The 25,540-nt window shown below is 38.9% G+C and overlaps 4 protein-coding genes across 7 annotated transcripts; 3 read left to right on the forward strand and 1 right to left on the reverse strand.

Moving 5' to 3' along the window:
* Window positions 1-323: 323 nt before the first annotated feature.
* LOC145903915 (grainyhead-like protein 2 homolog) lies at window positions 324-17,300 on the forward strand. Its single transcript, XM_082992103.1, has 17 exons — window positions 324-1,430; window positions 3,456-3,657; window positions 3,862-3,935; window positions 5,035-5,150; window positions 5,721-5,851; window positions 9,584-9,849; window positions 11,006-11,088; window positions 11,731-11,804; window positions 11,938-12,049; window positions 13,097-13,245; window positions 13,825-13,926; window positions 14,259-14,322; window positions 15,005-15,211; window positions 15,393-15,517; window positions 15,599-15,796; window positions 16,146-16,210; window positions 16,322-17,300. Exons 1-17 carry the CDS (start codon window positions 454-456, stop codon window positions 16,446-16,448), a joined length of 3,072 nt encoding a protein of 1,023 aa, XP_082848229.1. The 5' UTR covers window positions 324-453; the 3' UTR covers window positions 16,449-17,300.
* A 75-nt stretch (window positions 17,301-17,375) lies between these two features.
* On the reverse strand, window positions 17,376-20,242 carry LOC145903917 (replication protein A 32 kDa subunit-A-like). The gene is made up of 8 exons (XM_082992104.1): window positions 20,131-20,242; window positions 19,953-20,035; window positions 19,660-19,859; window positions 19,307-19,406; window positions 18,888-19,010; window positions 18,508-18,603; window positions 18,053-18,147; window positions 17,376-17,696 (listed from the first exon to the last, which is right to left on the reverse strand). Exons 1-8 carry the CDS (start codon window positions 20,156-20,158, stop codon window positions 17,618-17,620), a joined length of 804 nt encoding a protein of 267 aa, XP_082848230.1. The 5' UTR covers window positions 20,159-20,242; the 3' UTR covers window positions 17,376-17,617.
* A 1,597-nt stretch (window positions 20,243-21,839) lies between these two features.
* LOC145903476 (methyltransferase-like protein 27) lies at window positions 21,840-23,076 on the forward strand. The gene is made up of 4 exons (XM_082991556.1): window positions 21,840-22,161; window positions 22,263-22,380; window positions 22,519-22,633; window positions 22,863-23,076. Exons 1-4 carry the CDS (start codon window positions 21,948-21,950, stop codon window positions 23,073-23,075), a joined length of 660 nt encoding a protein of 219 aa, XP_082847682.1. The 5' UTR covers window positions 21,840-21,947; the 3' UTR covers window position 23,076.
* Window positions 23,077-23,362: 286 nt separating this feature from the next.
* LOC145903485 (uncharacterized) lies at window positions 23,363-24,916 on the forward strand. Of its 4 annotated transcripts, none has more exons than XM_082991566.1 (4): window positions 23,363-23,478; window positions 23,893-24,010; window positions 24,148-24,262; window positions 24,561-24,916. In XM_082991566.1, exons 2-4 carry the CDS (start codon window positions 23,955-23,957, stop codon window positions 24,810-24,812), a joined length of 423 nt encoding a protein of 140 aa, XP_082847692.1. In that variant the 5' UTR covers window positions 23,363-23,478; window positions 23,893-23,954; the 3' UTR covers window positions 24,813-24,916. The 4 variants fall into 4 exon arrangements, with proteins under 4 accessions (XP_082847692.1, XP_082847695.1, XP_082847694.1 ...); XM_082991569.1 differs by having other exon boundaries at window positions 24,675-24,916; XM_082991568.1 differs by lacking the exon at window positions 23,363-23,478 and adding an exon at window positions 23,707-23,812.
* Window positions 24,917-25,540: the final 624 nt, after the last annotated feature.

Raw genomic sequence — 25,540 nt, forward strand, 5'->3', positions numbered from 1 at the left:
ATGTGGGGGGACAGCGGGCAGGTGTTCTAGAATTACAATCCTTAATGTTAACGCGCTTCAGTTGAAGGTCAGGTGTTACTTTGTGATTTCAAAAGTTTGTTTTTATTTGAAAAGAAAACTTTAAATTTACGATTTTGTCACAAAAAAATTGGTTGTCTATTTGTGCAAAAATACTCACTGCGTTAGTTGGGAGATTCATGCATTTGTTAAAAGGTTTTCCAAACTTCCAGGACAGCAGAAGGGTTTTAAATATTTTGTTTCTCATGATTTTCGAAACCTTTGGGTAACGTTGATGAAATGTTTCGGTTGCGAAGGTTTTCAGGTTTGATTAAATTGTTTAAAAACCGGACACAAAACAAAAATAGGAACTTTTTAAATTGACTGCAGTCGCCCAGGCGGCCACAAGTTTAAGATAATCCCGGAAACAGATTGAGAAAGAACAAAGTTAAGGAGATGATTTATTCCCGTAATCTCTCACCTCTACAATATTCACCGACCGAATCCGTCCCTGAATCTGCGAGCTCAGTGCGGCGTCCATCAAGTCACGACGCCGGTTATTGCAGCAGCAACAACAGCAGCAGTTCGTCGCTTGTCAACATTCAATCAGCTGATGAGTTGCTCTCTTTAGCAAACGACCGCGGCCATCGCGCTTATGCAGAGGAAAACATGAACTTCTGCAACCCAGACGACTTCATTCTTTCGGTGGATTCGAGTAGGTCCCCCAACCCTCGCAACAACACCATGCAGAATTATCCGGATCTACAACCTGGAAGATATCCGAACCAAAACTTGATCAGGCGTAACTCGGTGGCGGGTTGCCAGACTGGGCCGAGAGGTCAGTTCAGCCACAGTGAGAATTCTGCTTTTACTTCTTCCTTCGTAAACTCGGTCAAGAGCAATGGGATCAGAGGGTTCATTCCTCGTGATCTTTCAGGCCGGGGTTCATGCTCGCGTCTTCAACGTACTAACTGCGAAGCACAGAATGCTATGCAAATCCTATCATCAGAGGCCAACAGCCCTCAAGCGAACAGCAACCATGCAAATGCGTTTAATCAGCATGCAAACAACCTTATATGCATCAACTCTACTTCTGATAAATCTGGCGAACGCTACGCCCCCCTCCGACGCCAGCTCTCAGATTGTCCGGCGCAGGAGTTTCCCCGTTACGACCACTTCACCATCCCCGAGTACAACAACCATAGTACAAAGTACCAGAGTCAGACTGCTGCTACTTCAGTCATCAGGAACGGACCCTGGGAGGCTCCTTGCGGTTCCAAACCCGCTCTTGAGGATCTCGGATTCATGGATCCGGCTCTTCTGACTCTTCCTCATCAGCAGGAAGCTGACAATGATGACAAACCGGTTGATTTGAGTCAGTTTTTTTCTTCTTCTTCTCAAAATAATTTGGAACATCTTCAATCCGGTGGGAGGTGAGTTGCCACTTATTAGGGGTTTTCCCAAAATCTGCTTATTTAAACAACAACGCAGTTCTTTAATGTTGTTTGAATCGACTCTGGTTGTTTCAAAAGTAAGCAATGCATTTCGTAATTTTTTTCTGTATTCTCAACTTTTAGGCAACAAAAAGTCCATGAAAAACTTTGCAAAATGGATTAAATATGAAACGTTTCTGCGACAGAAAGAAACTTGTTTGTAATTTACTTTGTGCATTCTGTTTGACTTAACTCGGTGAGTTGAGCAATCCAATATCCGTTGAGGAATTTAAAATGAGTGCAAGGTGTGTGTGTTTGATCAACAAACTGTGTGCAGTTGACACAGTGGCAAATCTATAAGCGTGGGATACACAAACCGTGCAAGCTTCATTATTATCTCACATTGCCTGCTCACGCACGAAGCACCCGCTGTCGACGCCGCAACGCGCGCGGTCGCATTAGCGTACGAGATTGGGGAGGGAGGGATAAGCGAAGATAAAATCTTGAGTAATTTTGATCGTTTTGCGTAGGGAAGCAATCACGTTTTTGCGTTTGAAGAAAATGTCAAACTCTTGTCGACGTTAAAAGTTTCCTACGCACTTCTTCACAAAATGCGCATGCAAAAGTAACAAGGACTGAGTTATAAAATCTCCCGGTAAAGTTTGCATCAAGCAAAGAACCAAAGATGTTAACGCTCACTTGTAATTTCGTCGACGGCAAATTTAAGGTTATTTTTAAACCAGTTTGTTGCTAACTGGCAACTCACCTTCAGAAACATCATTGTCCGCAAAATTAAACTGCAATTCCACGTAAATAGTTTTCGTGATTTGCCGATATTTTCACGGTTAATTTGTGAGAATAACAAGTAGTTTTTCCACGAATTCGGTCGGGGGGTCGTTCGGGTCCATATTGCACAAAGTCGAGTCGTGCAGAATTTAGCCGACTTGTTCATCGCTTCGCAAACAAACAGAGCAGGGTTATCTTGGATCTGTGCTGCGATAGTGACCATCCGTATCATCGCGACTTACTCACTCTGGCAGCAGAAGTTAGGCGGAAGAAAAATTGCGTTATCTCCGCATGAGGGGGAGCAGTTTCGAGTGGAGTCGATAAGATTTGGAATTTTTCCAGATATTTAATCAACTTTGATCTTTGCACCTAAATTTGTTGTTTTGGGGGATTCTAATTTTAACAAAAATAACACGTCGGTGAGGCCATTTCTGAGTTGAACGCCACAAACTTCCTGTAGAAGCTTTATTCTTGTGTATTTCATCGAAAGCCGAACCCGACATTCCATTGGTGAAATGCTGTCTCGATCTCAATCACAAACAATCGAACGGGAAAGTTTTACGAAAACAAACAAATGCAACTTTCTCTTTTCAAATACGACAATTGATTCGTGCGTTCAATACACACATCAGTAAATACAAAGGAATATACGAACCACATTAAAGCGGTGAGAAACGAACCCGCCTTCAATCTACTTCCCTATGACGAATTATAGTCGGGACAATGTGAGGAACTGAATTGTGAATTACCCTCAATCACTCGGTAATAAGACCTTCCGCACGAGGAAAGACGTCGAAGCCGAGCAATTATACGGATGGAGTTTGTCTCTCCTCGTGATTTCAAGGTCAATTAACTAATGAGTTGTCAGGTCGTGATCTGCCTTGTTGCTTTGATCGACTTGCGATGACCTTGAGTTACCACGTATCAAAGTGGGAAGGTCACTCTTGTCCTTGTTTTGTCTTGAACACTGGGTTTTGTTTCAACGTGTGAATTGCATTTAGACATTTTTTCTCTGGGAAGAAATCTTGGCTTCCCTGAAAGCAAACCCATTCAAAACCGTTTTCTGAGACTTTTTCTGAACAACTGTCATAGTTTTGTGCCGTGTTTAATTTTTTCGTCGATGTGTTGTCATACACGTAACATCCCGGCTTTGCATGCGTTTGTACCGTGAAGAACAACAAATTAAAACAATACCAAATTCCTAAACATAAATCAGCCTCTGAAATTGTGTACTTGCAGATCCCATGAGGCGGGCGTAATGGGTTCGATCGGTGGTTCCCCGGTTGTGAGAGATGCGGTGAAACCCCGATACACGTCAGAGGACGAAGCATGGAAATCGTATTTAGAGAATCCTCTCACTGCTGCCACCACAGCTATGATTTCTATCCACGGCGATGAAGACTCTGCAGCGGCGTTGGGAATCCTCTATGATTATTACAAGGTAGAGACACCGAATTCTGCGAGATTTGAAGATAATTTTAAACTGAATGTTCGGATTTCGGCCTGTGTTTGTTCCGACGCGATCAGAAAGTTTGAAAGTAAAATTATTTAAGGAATAAGGAAGGAGTTTGAAAAATAACTTGTTACTAATCAGCAAAACTCATCTTATATAACATTGAATATTGGAATTCTTCGTATGTTTCAGGTCCCTCGTGAAAAGAGGATCCTCTCATACCACTCCGGAGATCCTACCGACCCCTCATCCGCCGTAACGCCGAGGTGAGGCGATTGCGAAATATTGTGACGCAACAATTGCACGCGACTTTCATGCATGATCACGTGGTTAGCGCGTGTTCTAGGTTTCCGAGAACTGAATCGCGTGATTTGTTTTTATGCAATCCTCAAGTGCGTGCAAAGTGCATGGGTCGGAGAAACTGCATGACCTTTCACCGAAAAAGTTTTAATACTTTACGTTGTAACTTTTGTTTAAAGAAAATTTAATCGATGGCGATAATGAAAAGTTTCATCTTTTGGTTGAAAAATAAATATACATTTTTTGTTTCAAAATCGACAAATTTCTGATCAGAGAAAATTCCGTTGCCTTAAGTTTCATCAAAAGATACAGAAATCCCTCGTATTTTTAAACAAGTAAAACTTCGGGATTAGAATAAGTTCGATAACTGGAGGCACGATAACTCCACTCCGAACACACGCGGATGACCCAGAAATTTATCGGAAGTCTCTGGTGTCGAATTTCAAAACAAACAACTTTAAAAACCTCCGTAAACCCGCCCGGCCTCAAACTTATTTCCAATGAATGAGATTAACCTCACACACAACCTTTTAAATTGATGAAAATATAATCCTGAGTAGCAACTCGTTCCAGCATCTGTCTGTAAAACCCAGCCACAATCTATTTTAATTCAAATTCAAAGCAATTTTTAAACAAAACAGAATGTTTAACGTTAGCAGATATGTTTGTTGCGTAAGTTTTTCCAATAAATTCACTAATTTTTTTTGTGTAGCAATTGTTTGTGAGTTTACACTTAGGTTATGCAACACGTTGTATAATTTTGTACTGGAAAGTAATTGATGAAATGCCCGGGCCATCACATAAACACTCAAGCCACAAGAAGATAGCCTTTGTTTAAAGTTAGAGGTTGCCCTCCATAAGTCTATGTGTTAGAAATATTTGATGGTTTCTAAATTGACGCACGCATGGAAGTCGAAGCACTTTGTAATGTTTGTTTTCATTGTTTGGCCGCAGACTCGCTGTCTTTTCAAACATAGCAAGGTTGGGTCCATTGTGTAATAAACCTAACCCGATAAAATATAATATTGGTGTTGGAAAGAGTCTGACCTTGATTGACCTTGACAGGAAAAGCGGAAATGACGCAGATTCAAGCAACAGCACTTTGTCTGATGACGTTTCAATCCTCTCCCCAGTTTCCAATGTCAGTTCAAGGGCGAATTCAAACCCCGGAATCCATTCAGGTTTGTGGTTCTCCAATGTTCGACTTTTAATGACAAATGCTCGGGGGTTTTAGTCAATGCAGTGTTGATCGAAATTACACTTGCATTTTTTCAGATCACATGCATTTTAGTTTAAATATTGAGAAATAATCTCTTTCAAAACAAAAAAACACCATTAACCTTTCAATGGTGGCGAAAAACTTTGCAAGTCATTGCACAGGTGCCGGGCGTGGTTACTTAAAAGCAATAGGTGCCGGGCGTGGTTACTTAAAAGTTGCCACATCATTAATCACTTGTCACCTTGGTCGCCCGTAAATCGGATTTCGTCGCAAATATCCTCTGCCACCTTGCTGCTGCTTCAAATATCGTGCGAGCATCGGGCGTTTTACCTTGATAAATTTTCGTGCCAGATGAGAGTATTGGATATAAATAGCAATGGCATGCTTGAAACATCCACCTGCTTGATCAGTCTCACACATTCAACACACCCTGCTTAACTTTTTGCAGCAAAATCTTCGAGACAATTTACTCGAAAATTTCCATCAATTGTGTAAAAAATGTCGTTTGTTTGACGAAGTTTAAATTTTTCAGACCTTTTGTTGCGAGACAACCCAACTGATGTCACCACAGCCTTGCCTTGTACAACACATGACGTCAACATCAGTCAAAATGACGTCATTACGTTGAGCGCGGTGAGGAGTGAGTTGGTATCTCTCAATGAGGTGAGCTGACCTTGACACTACATGGTAGATATGCTTGAAGGTCATTTATTTTGTCACAAAACTCGACGAGGAAAGAAATTCTCAGTAGTCCGAAATTTCGCTTTAAAAACGATTTACGAACTTTTCGTGGTAGGAAGCATCCATAGTCCAACTATAAACATGTAAACCAAACATCCGTGTGTTTTCATCACAAATATTAAAAAACAAACGGAATAAAATGTTAAATCATAAAAAGCTTTTTCAAGAAATGGTCTCATGGCGTCTATGTTTCTGTTCGACTGTTTCAAACAAAAACAAACACTTTTGCATTGGACACGTAACAACGCAGGCATTATCATTACCTTTATTTGCAAACAATCAGGATTTGAACTACGTCACGGGTGTCAAAGTGTTTACAGGTTTCCGTTGATTAAGCTCATAATTATCCCCGGGGTAGGTTAGAACTTTATATTTTCCCCATCCGAACACAGCATTAAGGCGGGACTAACACAAACAAAACAACAACAGGACACGTTGTGCGGCCCAACATGCCTTCTATACCTTCCCCGTTATGTAAGCTGTGCATGTTGTCTCGCGTGTTTTCTGAGGTAAAAATAGTTTTTTTTGTTTATTTGTGTGTGGTCGGAATTGTTTGGAAACAATTTCTCCCAACCAGTTTTTTACTTTTCGAACGGGAAAATTTCAAACAACTTTACGACCCGCTGATTTCATGCAATCTGAACTAAACTGTAAACAACAGGAAACATGAAGCAAAAGTACTTCGCACCAGAATAGATGCAATGTGAAAGAATGCATACTTCAACGGACTAGTAACAGAATTGAGCCAGTTTAGAAACACCGGTTTACATCTCAAACCTTGACAAACTTTAAGCACGTGTCAGAACTTAACAAACAAATTTACACAAACACAAGAATGAACTGCTTCCATTAAGCACTTGTGAGAACAAGTGGTCTAATTGATTGAAGTTGGCATTGTTCGTCACATGATGCTATGTTTGTTGCGTAATTATAATATCTGTGACGCATAATAATTTGTAAAAGCCTGACTTCCAAAAGTTGTAATTATATTTAAACAACTCGATTTTATATTCAAGGTGGTTATGTAAAAGATTTTAATAAGTCGTAACCTTTAACGTTGTTTCAGTAAATCGCATTAACTTATTATTGCTGGAATCACATGTGCCTGGTTATGTTGTCATAATACACATAAAGTACAAGTTGTGTGCAAAGGTCAATGCACGCAAGGTCATGCTTTCAATATAAATGTATGGATTGACGTTTTGTGTTATTTTCCAAAACAGTAATTTGTAAATGGTTTTTTCAAGGTCTGCCATCTTATGTGGGACAAAATCTTTTGTTTTGATTTAAAATAGGTATTGTGGTTTTGGATCCATACAAACAGTCGTTTACAATGCGCAGGTATGTTCGCGCAAAACATATTGTGAACGAACAATCGCATTGTGCGTCTTGCTGCAACCACAACCCAACCAATACTTACGGTCGGCCATCGGTTTAATGAACACCTGGAGAAATGCTTCTGGTAAATTCTCACCGAAAACACTTTGTATAAGTGTGACAAGTCAAGTGCTCATTGAGCTTTGTTCTTATTGGGGCGAAAACTTCTGCGACTTCTTCCTCAGTTGTTTTTCTGAATCGCTCAATGCATTGATGGTTGCTCGCATAAACTGAACGTAAATATGTTTCCAACTTCACCAAGTAGGAAATGTCACTGCAAACAAATTACCATTCTTGCAATTAAACAAAAGTCACTTAAAGATTCCTCTTTTTGTGGAACATTGGCCTTATTAAAATATTTATTGATATTTTTATTTTCAAACACGAGATTTCGCGAATTCTATGCTTGCATCAGGTGCAAATAAAAGTCAGAAAGATTAAAACGATCACTGGTTGAAATCACTTTCCGTTTGCACCCGAATACGAGGATAGAAAATATATTCTCCCTCAGATTAAGCTACCGGTGAATCACTCACAAGCGGCTTTGCAAGTGAGAAATTAGAGATTTTGTAGAAAATCGGTTAAAGTTTGACATCTGTATGCAAAGTTTGACATCTGCCAGCTCACACTCGCTCTCGGTGGAATTCATTTGAAGTGAAAATAAATCGTTGCTAATCAACCACGCGCATCGACCACTTACGATAAACTTTGCAAATAAGTTTTATAAATTTTAAATAAACAGTAAAATTTACAATATTAACAAAATTTGGTCACGGTTACTTTGCCCGTCATGTCAACGTGCGTTTCACCAAATGTTGGTATATTTCCACTTGGAATGTCACACATTTACCGGGAATGATGAAGCACTTTTTACCCGACGCCAAACTTTCAATAAACATACGACATGCACTCTTAAAGGTCAACCACTCAGGCAGCATAAGCCGGGTATTTTACAAAACACCACCAATTATTAACATTCGCCGGAGTATATTTAATTCTAGAAGGTCGTTGTGTAAGTCGCGATCAAACAAAGCGATGGACTAATTTGTGGAACGCAACAATAGCGCGCCGATTGTGATGAAACCGCACAGAGCTGTCAACAACGGATAATCCGCGCGAGAAACAATGAATTGTCGAAATAATTTTTCGGCGGTTTCGAACGTCTGCACGCGACGGTCCAAGTTGTTGCGGGTGCCATTTCCTGGAGCTACTTTGGCGACGCGCGCGATTCAATTGTTAACGTTCGGTTCGATTGTTTTATTGTTCCATCCTAATTAAGACTTATTGGATCGCGATTGCTGCACATGTTTTTGTTGAGATTTCGAGTTCGGTAATAAGCTTAAAGGTGCGCGCGATAATTATTTGCGAACAATGATTGGAGTGAGTGCGAAATAATGGAAGAAAATCTCGAACATTCTTGCACGATTTGGGTGGCAGCGTCAACGTCACAGAGGAACGACTGCGCTATATTGTTTCGTAATAATTTAGAAATTTCAGAAAGTTTAAGACGAAGTTGATTTATTGATAAAACAAAGTCGTTAAAAATGTAAAAAAATGTTCGTTGAAAAAATGCTGATGGAAGTTTGCTTCGTTCGGTTAAAAATAAACTTTTCAAAATTACTTCATTGATTTGTGTTATGGAGTCGATGGCTGAAGTGTTTGTGTTGATTTGATGACTTGTTTGTTTCCACATGTGGAGAATTATGAGCGTTTTCTTGTAATTGGCCAAAAGTGAAGAAAAATGTTTATATTTTCGGGCGTGGCTGACATCGTATCTTGCTGGAAACGCATTCCATCGTTCTTTAGACAAATGACCCGCAATCACGTTCTGCGATGCCTAAGAACTCCTGATAATTATCATAAAATTAATGACACAAAAATCTCTTGTACATTGGAGAGCATTAAACGATTATGTTGTCACAATAAATTCGCCATTACGTCACATTGATCTTTGTCCCGAGTCGCTCCTGAATTGTGTAAGAATCCAATGAACGGTGGCGATAAATTGTTTTTTTTTGTTCAATTTATGATAAATGTTTTCTCCCAAGACATGGAAAGGAAAATTTGAAATGTAGAAACGATGAAATTTCTCAAAAATAATGGTTTGAATTTTATGGCGAAAATCACGAAATTGTGAAAATATAATGTTTGGAGAAAAAACTTCTTTAATTCATGAAAAATATTCCTTGACACCAAAAACGTTGGGCGTTGAGATATCCACTATATAACTTGAATTTATAATCGATTGTTGAAATTCAGTGTTTTTCGTTTGCGCAGGATTCAACTTTTCCCCACGAATATTCGCGAAAGTTCAACCGCCCCCAAACACACCGCATCCCCGAACCCCTTCCAAGGTCAGATGAAGGACGAACGAGCACGAGGTACCAGGGGGATTTGTCGCCGACCCGTTTTGTGACAACTTCTAATACCAGCACGACGACGATGGGGTCACCAACTTGTGTAGGGGGGACCCCCCATTCCTCAATTCCTTCAAACTATTCCATTCAATCCCACGATATTTTGGCTGGAGATTACAGCAGCGGGTGAGTTGCTTCACTGGTCATTCGATTTCATAAAATGCTTCGCGCGTAATCCGATCAGCATTTGTTTTGTTCACCGCCTATTAAAAATCGTTCCCACGCTCAACCGAGTCGCCTCATACGTAACAATGCTTTAATTCTAGATCTTAGCCATCGGTTTTGGCCTTTGCGACTTCTGAAACTTGTAGTTAAACTGTCAAGAGGTCAAGGCTTCAATCCAAAATGGCGCAAACTGATTAGAAAGTACAAGTTAACACCCCCTGTGCAACGTGTATTTGGGCGTGCATTTGAAACTAAAGATAAAATCTTGACACTTTTTCTTGGGAACGACCTTGCGGTTTTGCAGTTCATTTGCATATAACCTTTGCTTGCATGTTTAAATGCGGTGGTTTCAATGCAACAAACCAGTAACTTAAACTGACCTTCCCTAATAAACCCGTCGCAACATGACCTTGACCTTTAATTACTGACGGTAAAATTTTGTGTTTCGCCTGAAAAAATGTATATTGAACACACCGTGACAACACCATGATAATTTATGCATTCAAACTGAAAACAAATAGCGCCTGGGTTTAACGTCTGACTTCAACGTCAATCCAGGGCAAAAATTCGCATCATCATTTTAACTTTAATTTGTTTGCTTACGGTTCGGTTGCGACGTCTGCAGGAGCAAGCCAAGCATTCCTTCATACACGCTTGTTATATTTGGGCGTCACCTTCGTCGGCTGGCACCGCCGTGCAACGCTCGGGGCCCCGGCCTCATGTGTGCCTACCAGACAATAATCAGGCACCACACATAGAGATCTTATATTTATTTTTAAGATCTCTATCCGGCGACATGTAATTTTGCGCGGGTTTGTGGTAGATTTAATCACACCCGTAACCTTTTCAGTGAAAATTTTTTCCAACAAATGTAAAACTGGTTTGTTGCAACTGTTCCTGATGCCATCCACCCCCAAAACCTAACCCAGACAATCGAACTAATTCCAGAATGATTGCAGATATTATGAATCGGGGTCGATTTATTCTGTTCAACAATCGGCTTGTTAGTTTTTTCCCATGATCTTTCTTTTACACTTCCGCTAAAATAACAATTTGATCACAAACTGTTTACAGTTTGATTTGAGTTGTTTATCCTTGACGTTAAATTTTTAATCAGAAAATACTTCGACTATGTGATGGAAGCCCCGAAGTCACTGAAGCAGAAAGAAGGTGAACCAACAATGTCTTACATCAACAAAGGTCAGTACTTTCTGCTGCGGACTGTCATTAGTGGTGGGAGGTTGGTCTTGTACGGCCAAGATCAAAAGTTCATCGTTCAAGTATTTTGTCTGGGTTTGCGCTGCGAAGTTTAAAATGTTAGTTAATTGGAAATTGAGGATCGTTTGATATTCCCAATTGATTTATTTGATTCTTCTAGTGTTTTATGACGTTTGTATTGACGTTTGTGACGTCACAAAGTAGTTGTAGTGAGATTGCGGTTAAGCTTACGTGAGCAGAAATTAAAATTCCTCTCTAGATATTGCGATAAATCCACCAAGTAGGTGGGTTATGCTTGCTGCTGTCTTGTAGACTTCTACTAATAGATACCTGTGCATATTTCCTTGACAATTCTTAAGTTGTTTGTTGCATCAAGTGGCGTGGATCGAGAAAAACCTCGAAGAAGATTTAATTTATTTTAAGAAACCAAGCCCCGATATTACTACAGACCATATAGAAAATCCCAAAAAATTCTTATTTTTCCGTTTCAACACAAACAACACAGCCCATGCAACTGAAATAAAATTCATCTCAACTAACATTTCAGTTGTTTCTTCACACATTCGCAATGCAATGTACAAGGTTTGCCCAAGTAGCCATCTTAACCAAATGTTTATTCACCAGGTCAGTTCTATTGTATCAGCTTGAGGGACTGCAGTGGGATTCGATCGAAGGTGAAAGGGGATGGCCGGGTTACTGTAAGTTTAACTGAAGTTTATTTTCGAAATATTCGAAAGTTGTTGCCACGTAAAAAAATACATCTTAAAAAAACATCTACAACCTGATTTTTGTTAAAGATTTTGGTACAATGTTGATTTGTGGGAATTTCAGAGCGTGGTTCAGGTTGTGTTTGGTGATGGGAAACCGGAAGAGGAACAATTACGTCACTGGAAATATTGGCATTCAAGGCAGCACACGGCAAAGCAAAGAGTTATTGACATCGGTAAGACATGGCTGCCTTGTTAGCCTTTAAATCTATGAAGCTCTCTTGTAAGTACTTGGCCGATTAGATTTAAAGGTTGCGAAAATTCCCTGTTAATTTTGAACTGAACTCTTGGGTGTTTTTTGCAAAACAGGGGAAAACGATTTCACAAAATATAACATAAGGTCATGAAATGTGCGGACGATGACACTTTCCTCATAATCTGGGAACAAGATTAATCGTGCGCAGTCCAGACCAGCACAGTAAAGTTTAATCCGAATTAAAAAACTAATTCGCGTCACCTCCAAACCACACATGATTAAAAGTTACTTTAACCGAGTCCTTGATGGCACTGAGAATATGACTCAGAAGTCTGCAAAGTCACGATCCTAACTTGAATGCCTTCATGTGTGGCTCTATAATTAGAGCATTGGAGGTTATCCCTGTCATATATGCGTTTCGTCCACGGGGACATGCAGACTTTGCACTGCGCTCAGATTTTGGCTAAAAACCTTGAACCTAACATAAAGTTTACGATTCCGGGTTTCTATGGATACGGTTGCAAAAACCCGAATGCATAAGTGACGTCAGTAGTAAGTTTCTTGGCACGGTCAGATATTAAACCGATATTTTGCCTTTAACGAACTGTTGCATTGTAGATCGCCCTGTTTACAATTAAGTTCCTCGCATATGCTTGTTTTGAGCAGTCTGATTATCTTTGCACGGTCAAGAGAACTTCCGGTTTCTTGCCGTATTTTGTTCTTCAGTTAATGAAAAATCACTTCTTGTATATTTTGTTGTAGAATCGCCCGGTTGTGTATAGAGAGTTGTTTAAATCTTGTTTGCTTGTATGCAAATTACCGACCGTGATTAATCCTTTACCGGGTTGGTTTTGTTTAAAATACCGACTGTCGTCCTCCTGCGTCAGCGCAATTAACACAACATCACCCCCCGCCCCAAACCTCGGCTAGAGTTTAAAGATAAGGCGATAGATAATGAGCGGCGGGACGAACGTGCGTCTGCGGTCTCTTCTGCAGAGAACGGATTTGAATTTTCTTTTCCCCGCAGCTGATTACAAGGAGAGCTGCATGATCAGTGACATCGAGGAGTTCGCGCACAACGCAATAAGCTTTAAGTGGGACGCAGGCGACCCGGCAAAAATCTTCATCAGCTGTAATTGTCTCAGCACCGACTTCAGCGCCCAGAAAGGAATTAAGGTTAGCAACAACGATTCGTAACGCCGTGATTATCTCTCTGTGGGTTGAGGTACAAGAGTTTGCCTGGAACGTTCTGTAAGACCTAGCAATCATCTTGTCGCTGCCTCATCCAATACACAGCACGCATTCTACCGCAGGCTCAAACATAGAATGTCGCACTCAATGGGTCGCAACGGTTCTTGCTTCTCCAATACCACGACCTTCCACCGCCGACTTATTGCAATTAAAAATTTTCCCAAACCTTTTGTCTTTAATCCTTGCGCTGATACGACCGCGACCTTTCGCGTTGTTGTCGAACCAGCCCAGCAGGAACTCAAAAAACTTCGCGACTTCGTGTGAATCATGTTTTCCAGCTGGGAAAATGCCATCCAAACTTTTTTTAAAACATTTTTTAACGTGCCCGTATTAAAGCATCCTTGGTACCGTGTGTTAGCTGGTACCTTACCCTTAGTGGAGATAAGGATGACTCATCATCCATTGTGTAAACATACCAGGCTGTTCCAACCCCTCTTCCCCCCTGTGCTGTGACGACGAAACAAAGAGAGCTCTCGAATATTAAAATAAACTGTTATCGTGCAGGGACTTCCCCTCCTTCTGCAGATCGACACTTACCTGGATGAGCGGAGAGTTGGAGTTCCGGCGCATCGTGGAGTTTGTCATCTGAAGGTTTTCTGCGATAAGGTGACTGAGATGCAATCACTTCGTAAAGTAAAATATCAAAGTACACAAGAAATTTCACGTAAAAGATTTTCAACCTTTCGTAACCAGCAAATATTGTTTTGTTAAATTTTTTGCTGCTGAAGCTTTGGCAGAAGGAAAATTTATTGCTGACTCGTAATTTGCAGTCGCTGGGTTTAATTCTCCGCTCACTTCTCATATGCAGCTGAAACATTCTACGGAAACATCGACTTGCATTGTGTTCTGCAAAGATGTCACGTAGATTAAACGCCTGCAGCATTTTAGCTGGAGTGATTAAGTCTGCAGCAAATCATAATCTCATTCCATCTGCACAGGGCGCCGAACGCAAAATACGTGACGAGGAACGAAAGGCGATGAGAAAGAAGCAGAAGACCAAAGGTTGCTACAAATTTAATCGCTTTACTAAGTTAAGCTTTCTAGATAAGCTTGCATGATTTATCCTCACGCTATTTTTGGAATATTATTTTCAATCTGATTTGACATTTGGTCGTGAGTCATTTTACATATAATGGCTTTTTAAAATATCTTCTATTTTGATTGTGGCGTCACAGACGCGTGGCGCTGTCCACGTCTAACACATGAATCGCGTAAGTTAGTTGCGCCCTGCTCCTTCCAAATTACGTCAAAGGTTGAGTTATGACAGATGATGCTTTTAGTCCAAAGCCGCAAACCTGAGTGGAAGAATTCTCACTCCTACACAGAAGTATCCGAACACGAACCGCACCTTGGCCGCTCCAGAATTACGATTAAAATAGAAACCTCGTTACAAGTTTTCACACGGGTTGATACAATACACGCTTTTGTAAACGGATTATGGGAAGAGGACGAGTTTAAATTGTCGAACGAATGTTTGGCGCCAATAGCTGCCTGGGAAACTGTAGTGGAAAAAGTTTGCAAAGTGCGCTCCGTGCGGAACATCTTTTTGAAAGCGTCTGATTAGTGCCAGTAGTTAAATAATAGTTCGAACGATTACGAAATAAAATGTCGACACCATCTTATCATTAATGATTTGAAAGAAAAATATCAAGTCAAAATAAACATTACATTAAATTTTTAACAGCTCCATCGGCGATAGGGATCGGACAATCCATATCCATGTCCCCGGTTAACCTCAAACCATCCACCGAATCACCCAGAGTAACCCCGCCACCTCAAGGGGGGTCCACGACATCCACTGTGACGTCACACAAGCGTTTGGACCTGGTTCATTTTAAGACGATTGCCGATCGCGTTACACCTTCCGTGTACTTCGTGCCAGACGTCTACGGTGAGAAGTTATATAGAGAGATGCGTCATCACTGGGCCTGGGGATGATTCGCTTTGTTTGGTCTCGGAGTAAATTAATATTAAGTAAATACGTGAATACTCAGGTGTGTTTGTGACAAATCATTCGACGGCAGAATAAACATTCCCATACGATATATTTAAACATTTGCGTTGTCATGCAGTCCCCACCAACCGCGTTCACGTGGCCATGTCGCCATGCCAACGACCCAGCAGCGAGAGTTTGATCAACGGGCTCATTACGCCCTCAAGTGTCAACGAGTTGGATCAAGTTTTTCTTAATAGCTCGGTAAGATTTCTATGTCGTGTATGAATCGTGGTGACAACTGGCAAAAACTCCAAAAAATTTAACATTAAACTTCAAATTCAGATCGACTACAGCGACCACATGAGGGCACCAAACAAACGAACACATTCCATGGTGAGTTCCGAGGATGGGGAAGCCCCTCCCAGCAAGGTGTCACGTGACGGGGATAGAAGGGTTCTCTTGTACGTTCGGAAGGGGGAGGATGACGTGTATGACGGTGTAATGTTGAGGGAACCAACACTGAGGGGTCTCAAGGACGCGGTGAGGGTTTAACTCAGATAAGTTGAGGGACAAATAACCCCAGGGGCAGATGTTAAAACCGCCTTTTCTGCTGTTCAATTGCATTCTAACTTTGCAATTCCAATTCAAGGTTATTAAAACTATTTTGCACAATAAAAAATTTTCTGCGATATCTCAGAAAAAGGACGGTTTTTGTAAACCATTAAATAAATTTTTGATTCAACCAAATCATCGGTTTTAGTTGATTTTATGCCAGGTTTCTTTGTACGTTTAATCTATTTCACGTTGAGAAATTGTGGTTTTTGTTTATTTGATTTCTCACTTTGTATAAATTGCGATTTACCAGCAATAACAAAACATTTCTGTTTAGCTTGAAGAAAAGTACAAGATTTCCGCTGAGAAAATATCCAAAGTTCTAAAAAAGTCCAAGAAAGGGTGAGTGGATATTTTGATTGGAGTTTCGGTTTAAACAATTTAAACGTAAATATTTTTAAAACATGGAAATTATTTCTGGCAAATGAAATAACTTAACTGATCTTAACACAGGATAATGGTGAAAGTGGATGACAACATCGTACAACATTACAGCAACGAAGATACCTTCTCCATAGAAATCACAAAAGATGAAAGTGGGGATGACGTCACGCACCAAGTTGTGCTCACTGTTGTGTGACGAAACATGTGATTCTTGTTCAATAACCCCAGTGCCTTTCAACACTACCCGCAGTATGCAATTTATCCGCCGTTTTTTTCACTTACCCTCGCGTATTAACCCTAAAAAAATTGTGGCGTGAGCCCAACACAAAAAAAACTTTTGCCTGCCCTTGTAATATGCAAATTGAAGTTGTTTTTTCACTAAAACGAACAAGAAAAGGTACATGAACAATACTTTTCCACATAAACGTTTGCTATTGTTTAACTTTAGCTCCGAATTTAATAATAATAATAGACACAGTTCGGTTTCACCTTCTACACTAAACGACGCCAGAAAAAGTATATTTTCTCCTGCTATCATTTTATTTATGTAAATTTCGTTCATCCTGTGTACATTCAAGTGTGTGACGAAGTCGTCTCGCACTGTCAGTTCACTGTACATGCTAGCAATATGCAGTGCTTCGGCGAAATTCCAAACCACGCGCCCCTCTATATGCACGCCCATATCAGCATCTCACATCACTAACATCTTTCTAAGTGGACTTTTTTACTTCCAGTGCCCGGGGTGGGACTTACCCCGATGCGATATGCAAATTTCCTTTGTTTATTCACAGACTAAACTATCGCTTTTATCAGTTCAACGCATTCGCTAACACAATATACATATATTTATGTAGATATATTTCTGTGAATGGCGACACCGATCTTGCCTTCCTTGTACATTGACCAACACCAAACTTTGAAACAGTGGTAACTACAACAGGGTCAAAAAGCCAATCTTTATTATGAACTCGTTCTTCTCTTTTGTGTTTGTAAACTTCGCTTTTTTCGTTGCAGAGCTTGCTTGCAACACACAATAAAGTTACAAAACCATAAACATAACCTTTCCCGGATTAGTTTTTAAACCAAGAATAAGGGAAAGTTGACATTCATCAGTTAGTTATTAAACAAACCAAAGTCGTTACGATGGACTTTTATTGCTCTGGTCCGACAATATTCATGTTATTAAGATGAACACGATTCAGACACTTCAAAATGACCCATTTTGATTTGTGCATCATTCACAAAAACAGGTTAAAAAATGTTCACTGTTCGTAAATGTAATGATACACAAAATGTGGACACTAGAGCCGCTATGCGCAAATAACCAGCACCTAATTTCTTGTGATGGTGGAGAGAGCTTGGTTCTCAACTTGTTGAACGGAAATGTTCTTCATCGATTGTGGAATAGATGTGACCTTCGTTGCTGAGGAAATCCAGTGCTTTCCTGCAAAGGTCAGGTACATTGACAGAATCACCACCAAACTACAGATAAACTTTGTTGCAACAATTTTTTAGCCACTAAATTGAAGACGATAAATCCAAAACAAGGAGGATTGCGCGATCATAATCTAGTTACACGAAACTGTTGTTTAAACTAAAAGTATTTGCACTTTAAATTTACCTAACTGTCAATATTTAGGATGCCATAATATTCTGCCACTAGATAGATTCTCTGGGCTATAACTTAGGCAGTGTACCTATGCCTGAATGGCAACTTTATATTTGGAACAACATTATTGGCACAGGAAAGACTGCTTTATTTTTCTTTAGATTACTTTATTTCAAATCAACAAAACTTACTTTATCTGGTTGATGTTTAAACCCTTGAGTTCTGATCTGATGTGGGAAATACTTACACCGTCGGGTTCCTGGCAAGCTTCCACCAGATGCCAAACCTAAACAAAAAGTTTTATCACTCATCATGTTTAAACTCAAGTCGACCACTACCTGTGATTTCAGAATTAGGCAGTAACTTAGGAACATAACTCACGGTTTTGTACATCTTTAATATGAACAAGATAGCCAATACAATGCTGGAAAACTTCATGCAAGCGTTTCGATTGTGTTCTTCAATCATTATCAATGCAAAAAAATTTCGAAACGTTTGCATGAAGTTTTCCAGCATTGTATTGGCTATCTTGATCATATTAAAGATGTACAAAATAGGCAGTAACTTTTTATAAAAGTTTTTGTTGGTAATAACCCCACTTTTGGGGAAAAATTGTCACAGGAACACCTTTTTCTACAAATATTACCTGAGCTTGCACAGCATCCATTCCTAGGTCTCCAGCATTATTCTGAAATCCTCCGTCCATTCCTTGGTGTTGAAATCCTGCACTCCCGCTTGATTGCTTGGTCAGAAACAGGTTTATGTAAATATTGGCTGACAGAAATTATGTATCGCTATTTACGTAGGCTTGTTGTTGGTTTAATTCAATTCAACGTTATTTTACAAAAGAATTTTTCCAAATGCAAAATACATCAAAAAAGACACTGATAAAACCACAAGCGTTATTGAGTCAGATGTCATTTGCAATACAAGCAGAAACGTAAATTAACAAATTTAAACTTCAAACATACTGAAAATTCAATATACTAATGGGAAATGATAGTTTGAAAAGAAAGCTTCAATTACCATTGGAGCTTTCTTCTTTGCCTCTCCCATAAGTTTGAACTTTATGCACTCAAGCATGTGCACAGTGATCTCATTTAGATCCTGGATAGGGTGGATGTGCAAAGCGTTGAGTGTTACTTTTTTCTAAAACAAAGACGGCGCATACAAAAAAATTCCTAAACGATAATTATCAAGAACTCAAAATACGTAAGTCTAAAAGTCATTACATCTCAATAATCAGGTGTTTCCTGCTATCACATGACAAGACAGGATCCCAACAAAGTCACGACCCTGGGCTTTATTCAGTTAATAGTTGGCATTATTTTGTAACAATCACTCAGAACTTAAAACATATTGTTTTTAAGATTGTAATTCAGACAGGCATTGAGAAATTCGAGTTCGAAAATATTACTCAGTCGTATGATGGAAAATGCACTCACCTGAAAACTTCTTATTTGAGCAAAAATCCTGACTGGAGTTCCTTCCTCGAAACTGGGTTCTTCACAGTCCATGTCCTCGTCATCTCCTTCAACAGCAATCCTAAAATATATTCATCATTGTCACACATAGTGCTTTTCTGTCACAGCTAGCAGAACATGTTCTAGGCTCAAAATTAAATACACACATACATGCTTGGGATTGTGACGATAAAGTAAAATTCCTCGTATGTTACATTATCAAGATATTCCTTGGAAATTTCATTTCATTTTAAATTAATCAGAATCAACTTTTGTAAACCGCCACAGGGTCACTCACACCCAAGTTAAAACACTAATTACACACTGTACGTTACCAATGTTTGGCAGTGACTGATCCAGTTGTATCGTCAATTTTATAAGTGTTGCAAGTTTGAGCTTTTTCCACTTCTATCACCGTGCCAACCAAGGTCACCTGACTTATTTCATGATCACCGAGGTGGAACGTCGAATCGTCAAATGTCATTTCCTTAATGTTGCTTGCGGTCACTGGAGTGATGTTTTGATATCGAAATTTCTACACAAATTATGATAGTTGGGTGTTTTGAATCCAGGAATACTTGGGAGCTTGGAGTAAACTAATGATATGTCAACTACAGACAACAGATACCTTCACTTTATCTCCGCCAGCAGCATTTCCTCCAAATCCACCCCCAGGAGCGAATCCGCCACCACCAAAACCACCCCCAAAATCTAAATGAATTAAATTTTAGTTGTTCGCCTTCCAACTTCTGTAATTCATGTTTATTGTGACTTGGAACATCGCTCAGAAATTCTATTCGTCTCACCTGATATTCCTCCTGTGTTTTGAAACATTTTATTCACGAGAAAATATTTAGTTCAATCAAAGTTCAAACGCAATCTTTTATTTACAACAAGGCCGTTTTCTCAAAAACTATTTCGCGGGAAAATTTTATCGCATAGAATTTATACATGACGTAAGATTTCTATGTGCACACTGTAATTGAATTTTTCGAAATTTAATCATAATCTATATACTTTGTAATGTTTATTACTTATTTTTAACATGAGTATGAAGAAGATTTTGGTCGTGTTTTTTTCTGTAAAGTTCGTTTTGTTTTCATAATAAAATAAATATTAGATAAAACATATTTTTTTATCATTGGCTCTATTTTGCTTATCATATTTTTTTTAATCTGGCTTATTAAAATATAAAGCAAAAACATTCTGATACTGGCACAGAAAAACACTTTTGTCATTCTGGCGAAATAAAAAAAAATCCAAATTGTTTCGTATGACTTGCCACAACTTTCAATCAATATATATTTTTTCTGGCTTAGGGTAATTTGGTCTTATATGCATATTGCCAAGTATATAAATATGTATATTTATATTATATAAAGAAATGTTTGGTTTGACAGAGCATTAAAAATGATTTCCTTATAGGCCAGACGGACGTTTTGGCAATTCGCTTACTCCAAATTACTCCTAACCAAAATTAACGACTCAAAACGTAATTTGAAATTGTGGCAAATTATGCGGAACAATTTTTAATTTTTTTTTTTATTTCGCCAGAATGACAATAAAAGAAAAACGGCGGGTGGGCAGTAAAGCGTAACCACGAAGCGATCAAGCACGGAAAAATACTTCGCCTCTCTCTCTCTCTCTCTCTCAGACTTACGTAGACAAGTCAGGTATGGTTTGGTGGGAACGTATTTGGCGTAGGACTCCAAAAAGTTTCTTGTTGCAAAAATAAACCTTTGTCTATGACGTGTAAACTACTAAACATTTGTTTGTGTTGGTTTACGTACAAATAAAATGAGTTACTCTCATGTAAGTTCCCGCCAAACAAGGAGAAAGGCGAATCTTACCTGACTTGTCTACGTAAGTATTCTTCCCGATCAAGCACAATGTACTGGGGCATGAAGTCCAGGTCTGTCTAGAGGTCTGTCTAGACAGCGCCGCGCGATACGCAACAAGTGACGAAGATATAATATTCGAACAATAAAAAAAGTGGTGCAAGCTGCAGACAGATGGCCACTGTTCCGATCTTTAAGGTCTTGTCAGTGCAGCTTGGTGTTACACTTGTAGATGATTTTGACGACGCCAACTCCCAGGCAAGACTATCAATAAAAAAGTTGCACAACAAACCAGATGTTCTCAGATATATTTGTATGTTTTGTATTGAAAGTGGTTGATCGGTAATATTTCGGTGTAACTTTGTGTATGAAACAAGTTGTTAATGAATAATAATCAATCAAAAAAATCGCCCTAATAAAAAATGACCAAAATAACGAATACTCTTTGTTTTTGTTACCATGGAAAAATATAATATCACATAGAAGTGAGGCAACCTCCATTGACGTAAATCGCCGTAAGATTTTGCACTTAAATTTAAGAGAATAATGGTATCAGTTGGACTTTGCGATGCCTACATGCAACTCTGCAGTCCATAAAGCTAACAAACGCCAAAACAAATATTTGCTGTAACTTTAACCTACCCCGTTGACAATGTGCCACGTGGACGACTAGCCAACAAAACTTGATGTTTTTCACTAATTGTTTGGTATAAAAACTAACAATGTACTTTTGTGAACAAACAATTTAAAGCAAGAAGAATTAAGAAACACAAAAGTGGTTCACGATGAGCGGCAGTGAAGCAGATATTCTTAACGTCATAAAGGATGTTATTCACGTACAAAGCGAAGAACAATCGCAGAGGAATTATGACAAATGGGCAAAAAATTACGACCAAGACATTGATGATCTTGGGGGTTTTCTGCCAGAAAGAGCGGTTCGTCTTTTCACAAAATATGCTGAAGGTCGACGTGTTGAAAGCATATTGGATGTAGGGACAGGTAGCCACAGTTCTATTGTTTCATAACAATAACGTCCACCTGCGTTTCCTGGCATATCTCCTTTAACATTTTGCTGACATATTGTTAATTTATTTCAACAGGTACTGGCCTGGTTGGGTATTTTTTGCGCAACAATGCGAATTACCAAGGAGCTGTTGATATCATGGATGCCAACATGGAGATGTTATATATCGCAACTAAAAAGAATCTTAACTTCAGGTATTTCACCGGATTTTACAAAACTTCATCGCTGCTGGTTCTGCAAACGACTTTATATGCTACGACTTTTAGTGTTTGTTTATAATTTCTGTGCTTATCCAAGATCTTGTTTAAATTTTACTTACGTTTGTTAAACAGAAACGTGATACGTCACTGGATAAGCGGGGAATTACCGGTGCGTGACGGCAGCTATGACGTATTGTTCTGCATCGGTTCATTTCTTCCGAATCACATCCCAGTTGCTTCGATTCCGGTAAAAACAAATTAGTTACGTAAAGTGTTCTTTATTGCAAACAAAATCCTGTAAAGCTGACTGTTTTTGCTCAAACACTTTACTGTGCGTTAAGTATTTATGAAACTTGGATTTTTTGTCAACAAATATGTTTCTATCTGTGCAAAAAAGCCATAATAAGTTACATGCAGATCTCAATAAATATGTTCCTTTAACACGAAAATCTATAGAAACAAGGTGATTATTTCAGGAAATCAGCAAATGTGTGAGGAAAGGCGGACTTCTTATTTTCTCTACTCGAGTCCACACAACGGAAAGTTACAAGATACAATTCGACGAGTTGATCCAAAATATGGAGAACAAGGGCGCCATCAATCGACTGGAAATGATAGAGGTTCTTCACTTTGAAAACGTCGAGAAGAAATTTAATTCTGGCATTTACGTGTTCGAAAAACTTGAATAAATATCGCCAAATAAAGTTCAAAGATAATTGGACATCGAATATTTGTTTGGGTAAAATTATCTTTTCAGGTGAATATTTGCAGCAACGTACGGTTAGTTCAACCAATACTTCGAACTTGAAATGACAAATATGCATTTGCTAATTCGTTTTTTCCGCAACACTGGTTTTTAAGCACTCGAAATTTCGCTGATGTGAGCATGATGGTAACATTTCGAATGTTAGTGGAGCGTGACGACAGAGCAAACAATGATGTAAAGTCGAATCAATCGCAAAAACCTCGCCGGCAAGTCAACGTTGCGTGGAATTATTCTCATGTTAAGCTCGATGAATAGATTATTGAGATGCCCTGATGGGATGTTCTGCATTGATTCTAGATATTAATGTTACCAAAAAGTAATACCGAGTAAGTTTATGGTTATTATTGGTGTGTTGGATAAAAATCATGACACAAAAATCGATAAAAAGTACTCACAACATATGGTGCTACTTTTTTCTGTTGCAATCATTACCACAGTAAGAAATATATGGAAGTAGAAGGCAAAGTATCACAACTTATTCGGTAGAATGTGAAAAGTACGTTTTTGATTGTTCGTAATTGATCAAGATGCCCATGGCGACAAAGAATTACGACCAAGATTTGACTAACCTTGGTTATTTCTTGCCACAAAAATCGGTTGAATATTTCATAAAATATTCAAAAAGTTGAAATGTCGAAAGTGTGTTGGACGTAGGGGCAGGTACTGTGTGATATATCCGTGATATACTGATGTACATGTTTACTAACATTTTTTCACCGCTAATTTACTTTTGACAACAGGTACTGGTCGGGTTGGGTATTTTTTACGCAACAATGCGAATTACCAAGGCGCTGTTGATATCATGGATGCCAACATGGAGATGTTATATATCGCAACTAAAAAGAATCTTAACTTCAGGTATTTCACCGGAGTTTACAAAACTTCATCGCTGCTGGTTCTGCAAACGACTTTATATGCTACGACTTTTAGTGTTTGTTTATAATTTCTGTGCTTATCCAAGACCTTGTCTAAATGTTACTTCATTTGTTAAACAGAAACGTGATACGTCACTGGATAAGCGGGGAATTACCGGTGCGTGACGGCAGCTATGACGTATTGTTCTGCATCGGTTCATTTCTTCCGAATCACATCCCAGTTGCTTCCATTCCGGTAAAAACAAATTAGTTACGTTTGTTTCTAAAACGACTTAATTACGGCAGCAAATTTGCAATGAAAAGGTCTTTGGCAATTCTTGCTGGTAGTTTGTTTTTCAATTAATTATTAATTAGAAAAGGGCTACCTACGAATTGTTTCAAAGTTTGCAGTCAATCATTAAGCTTCATTTATTTTTTGAAATGCTCTCTGACAGGAAAATATACTTTTGAAATAAGTCACCAGATTCGTTTGATTAATTTGAAAATGTTGGTTTTATTTGTGGCCAACTAAACTGTGATCAGTTATGTTTCAGGGAGTTTTCAAATGTGTGAGGAAAGGCGGACTTCTTATTTTCTCTACTCGAGTCCACACTACGGAAAGTTACAAGATCCAATTCTTTTTTTTTTTTTTTTTTTTTTTTTGCCAGATACAATTCGACGAGTTGATCCAAAATATGGAGAATAAGGGCGCCATCAAGCGACTGGAAATGATAGAGGTTCTTCACTTTGAAAACGTCGAGAAGAAATTTAATTCTGCCATCTACGTGTTCGAAAAACTTGAATAACTGCTATCAACTTTAAAACGAAAGAATTGTAAATGTTTTATGTGGGATTTCATAGCAGTAACTGCTTTTATGATACATTTGGTGGGCGTCACATCCGGAATATCAGTTTGCAAAATATCGGCTGTGTTTTTTGGTCAATTGTCGAAGCAGTCTTTGGTGAGAAATAAGCAAAATTATTGTTAGAATACAAAATTTGCAATTTATGTTGGTACCTCGGTTTATTTACGAAAAACAAAAATAATTGCACTCAAATCCACCGAATCCATCAACTGCTTTTTATAGTTTTAACGGGTGATGCTGACAACAGAACAAGCAGTACTATGTTTGGTAGTACAGGCAAAATAAATACTAAATTTTCAAAAACGAAATAATTTTTGCTTTTCCTTTACTTTCTGAATTCATAATCAACAAAAACATTCTTTTGACAAAAATAAGTTGAGGTTACGCTTGAATAGTTTTTAGTGATCACAACACGGGGATGGGGAAATTACCGGTAAGGAAGAACTTGAAAAGAATGTTTTTGTTTACGGTAAAACCACATGCTGATAATTTGAAAACGGATTTTATAAACAGGACTAAGGTTTCATAACGACTGAACTGTTTTGCAACGTCAGCTTCAAAACATTTTAGAAAGAACAGTCACAGTGTAAATATATGAAGATTGCGCCACACTTGCTCAAGGCTCCCTTTTTTTAAACCGGCCTTTTATCTTATCGGCAAACCGGCGG

This window comes from Ascidia mentula, chromosome 5 (genome assembly GCF_947561715.1).
Source record: "Ascidia mentula chromosome 5, kaAscMent1.1, whole genome shotgun sequence".
Classification (NCBI taxonomy): Eukaryota; Metazoa; Chordata; class Ascidiacea; order Phlebobranchia; family Ascidiidae; genus Ascidia; species Ascidia mentula.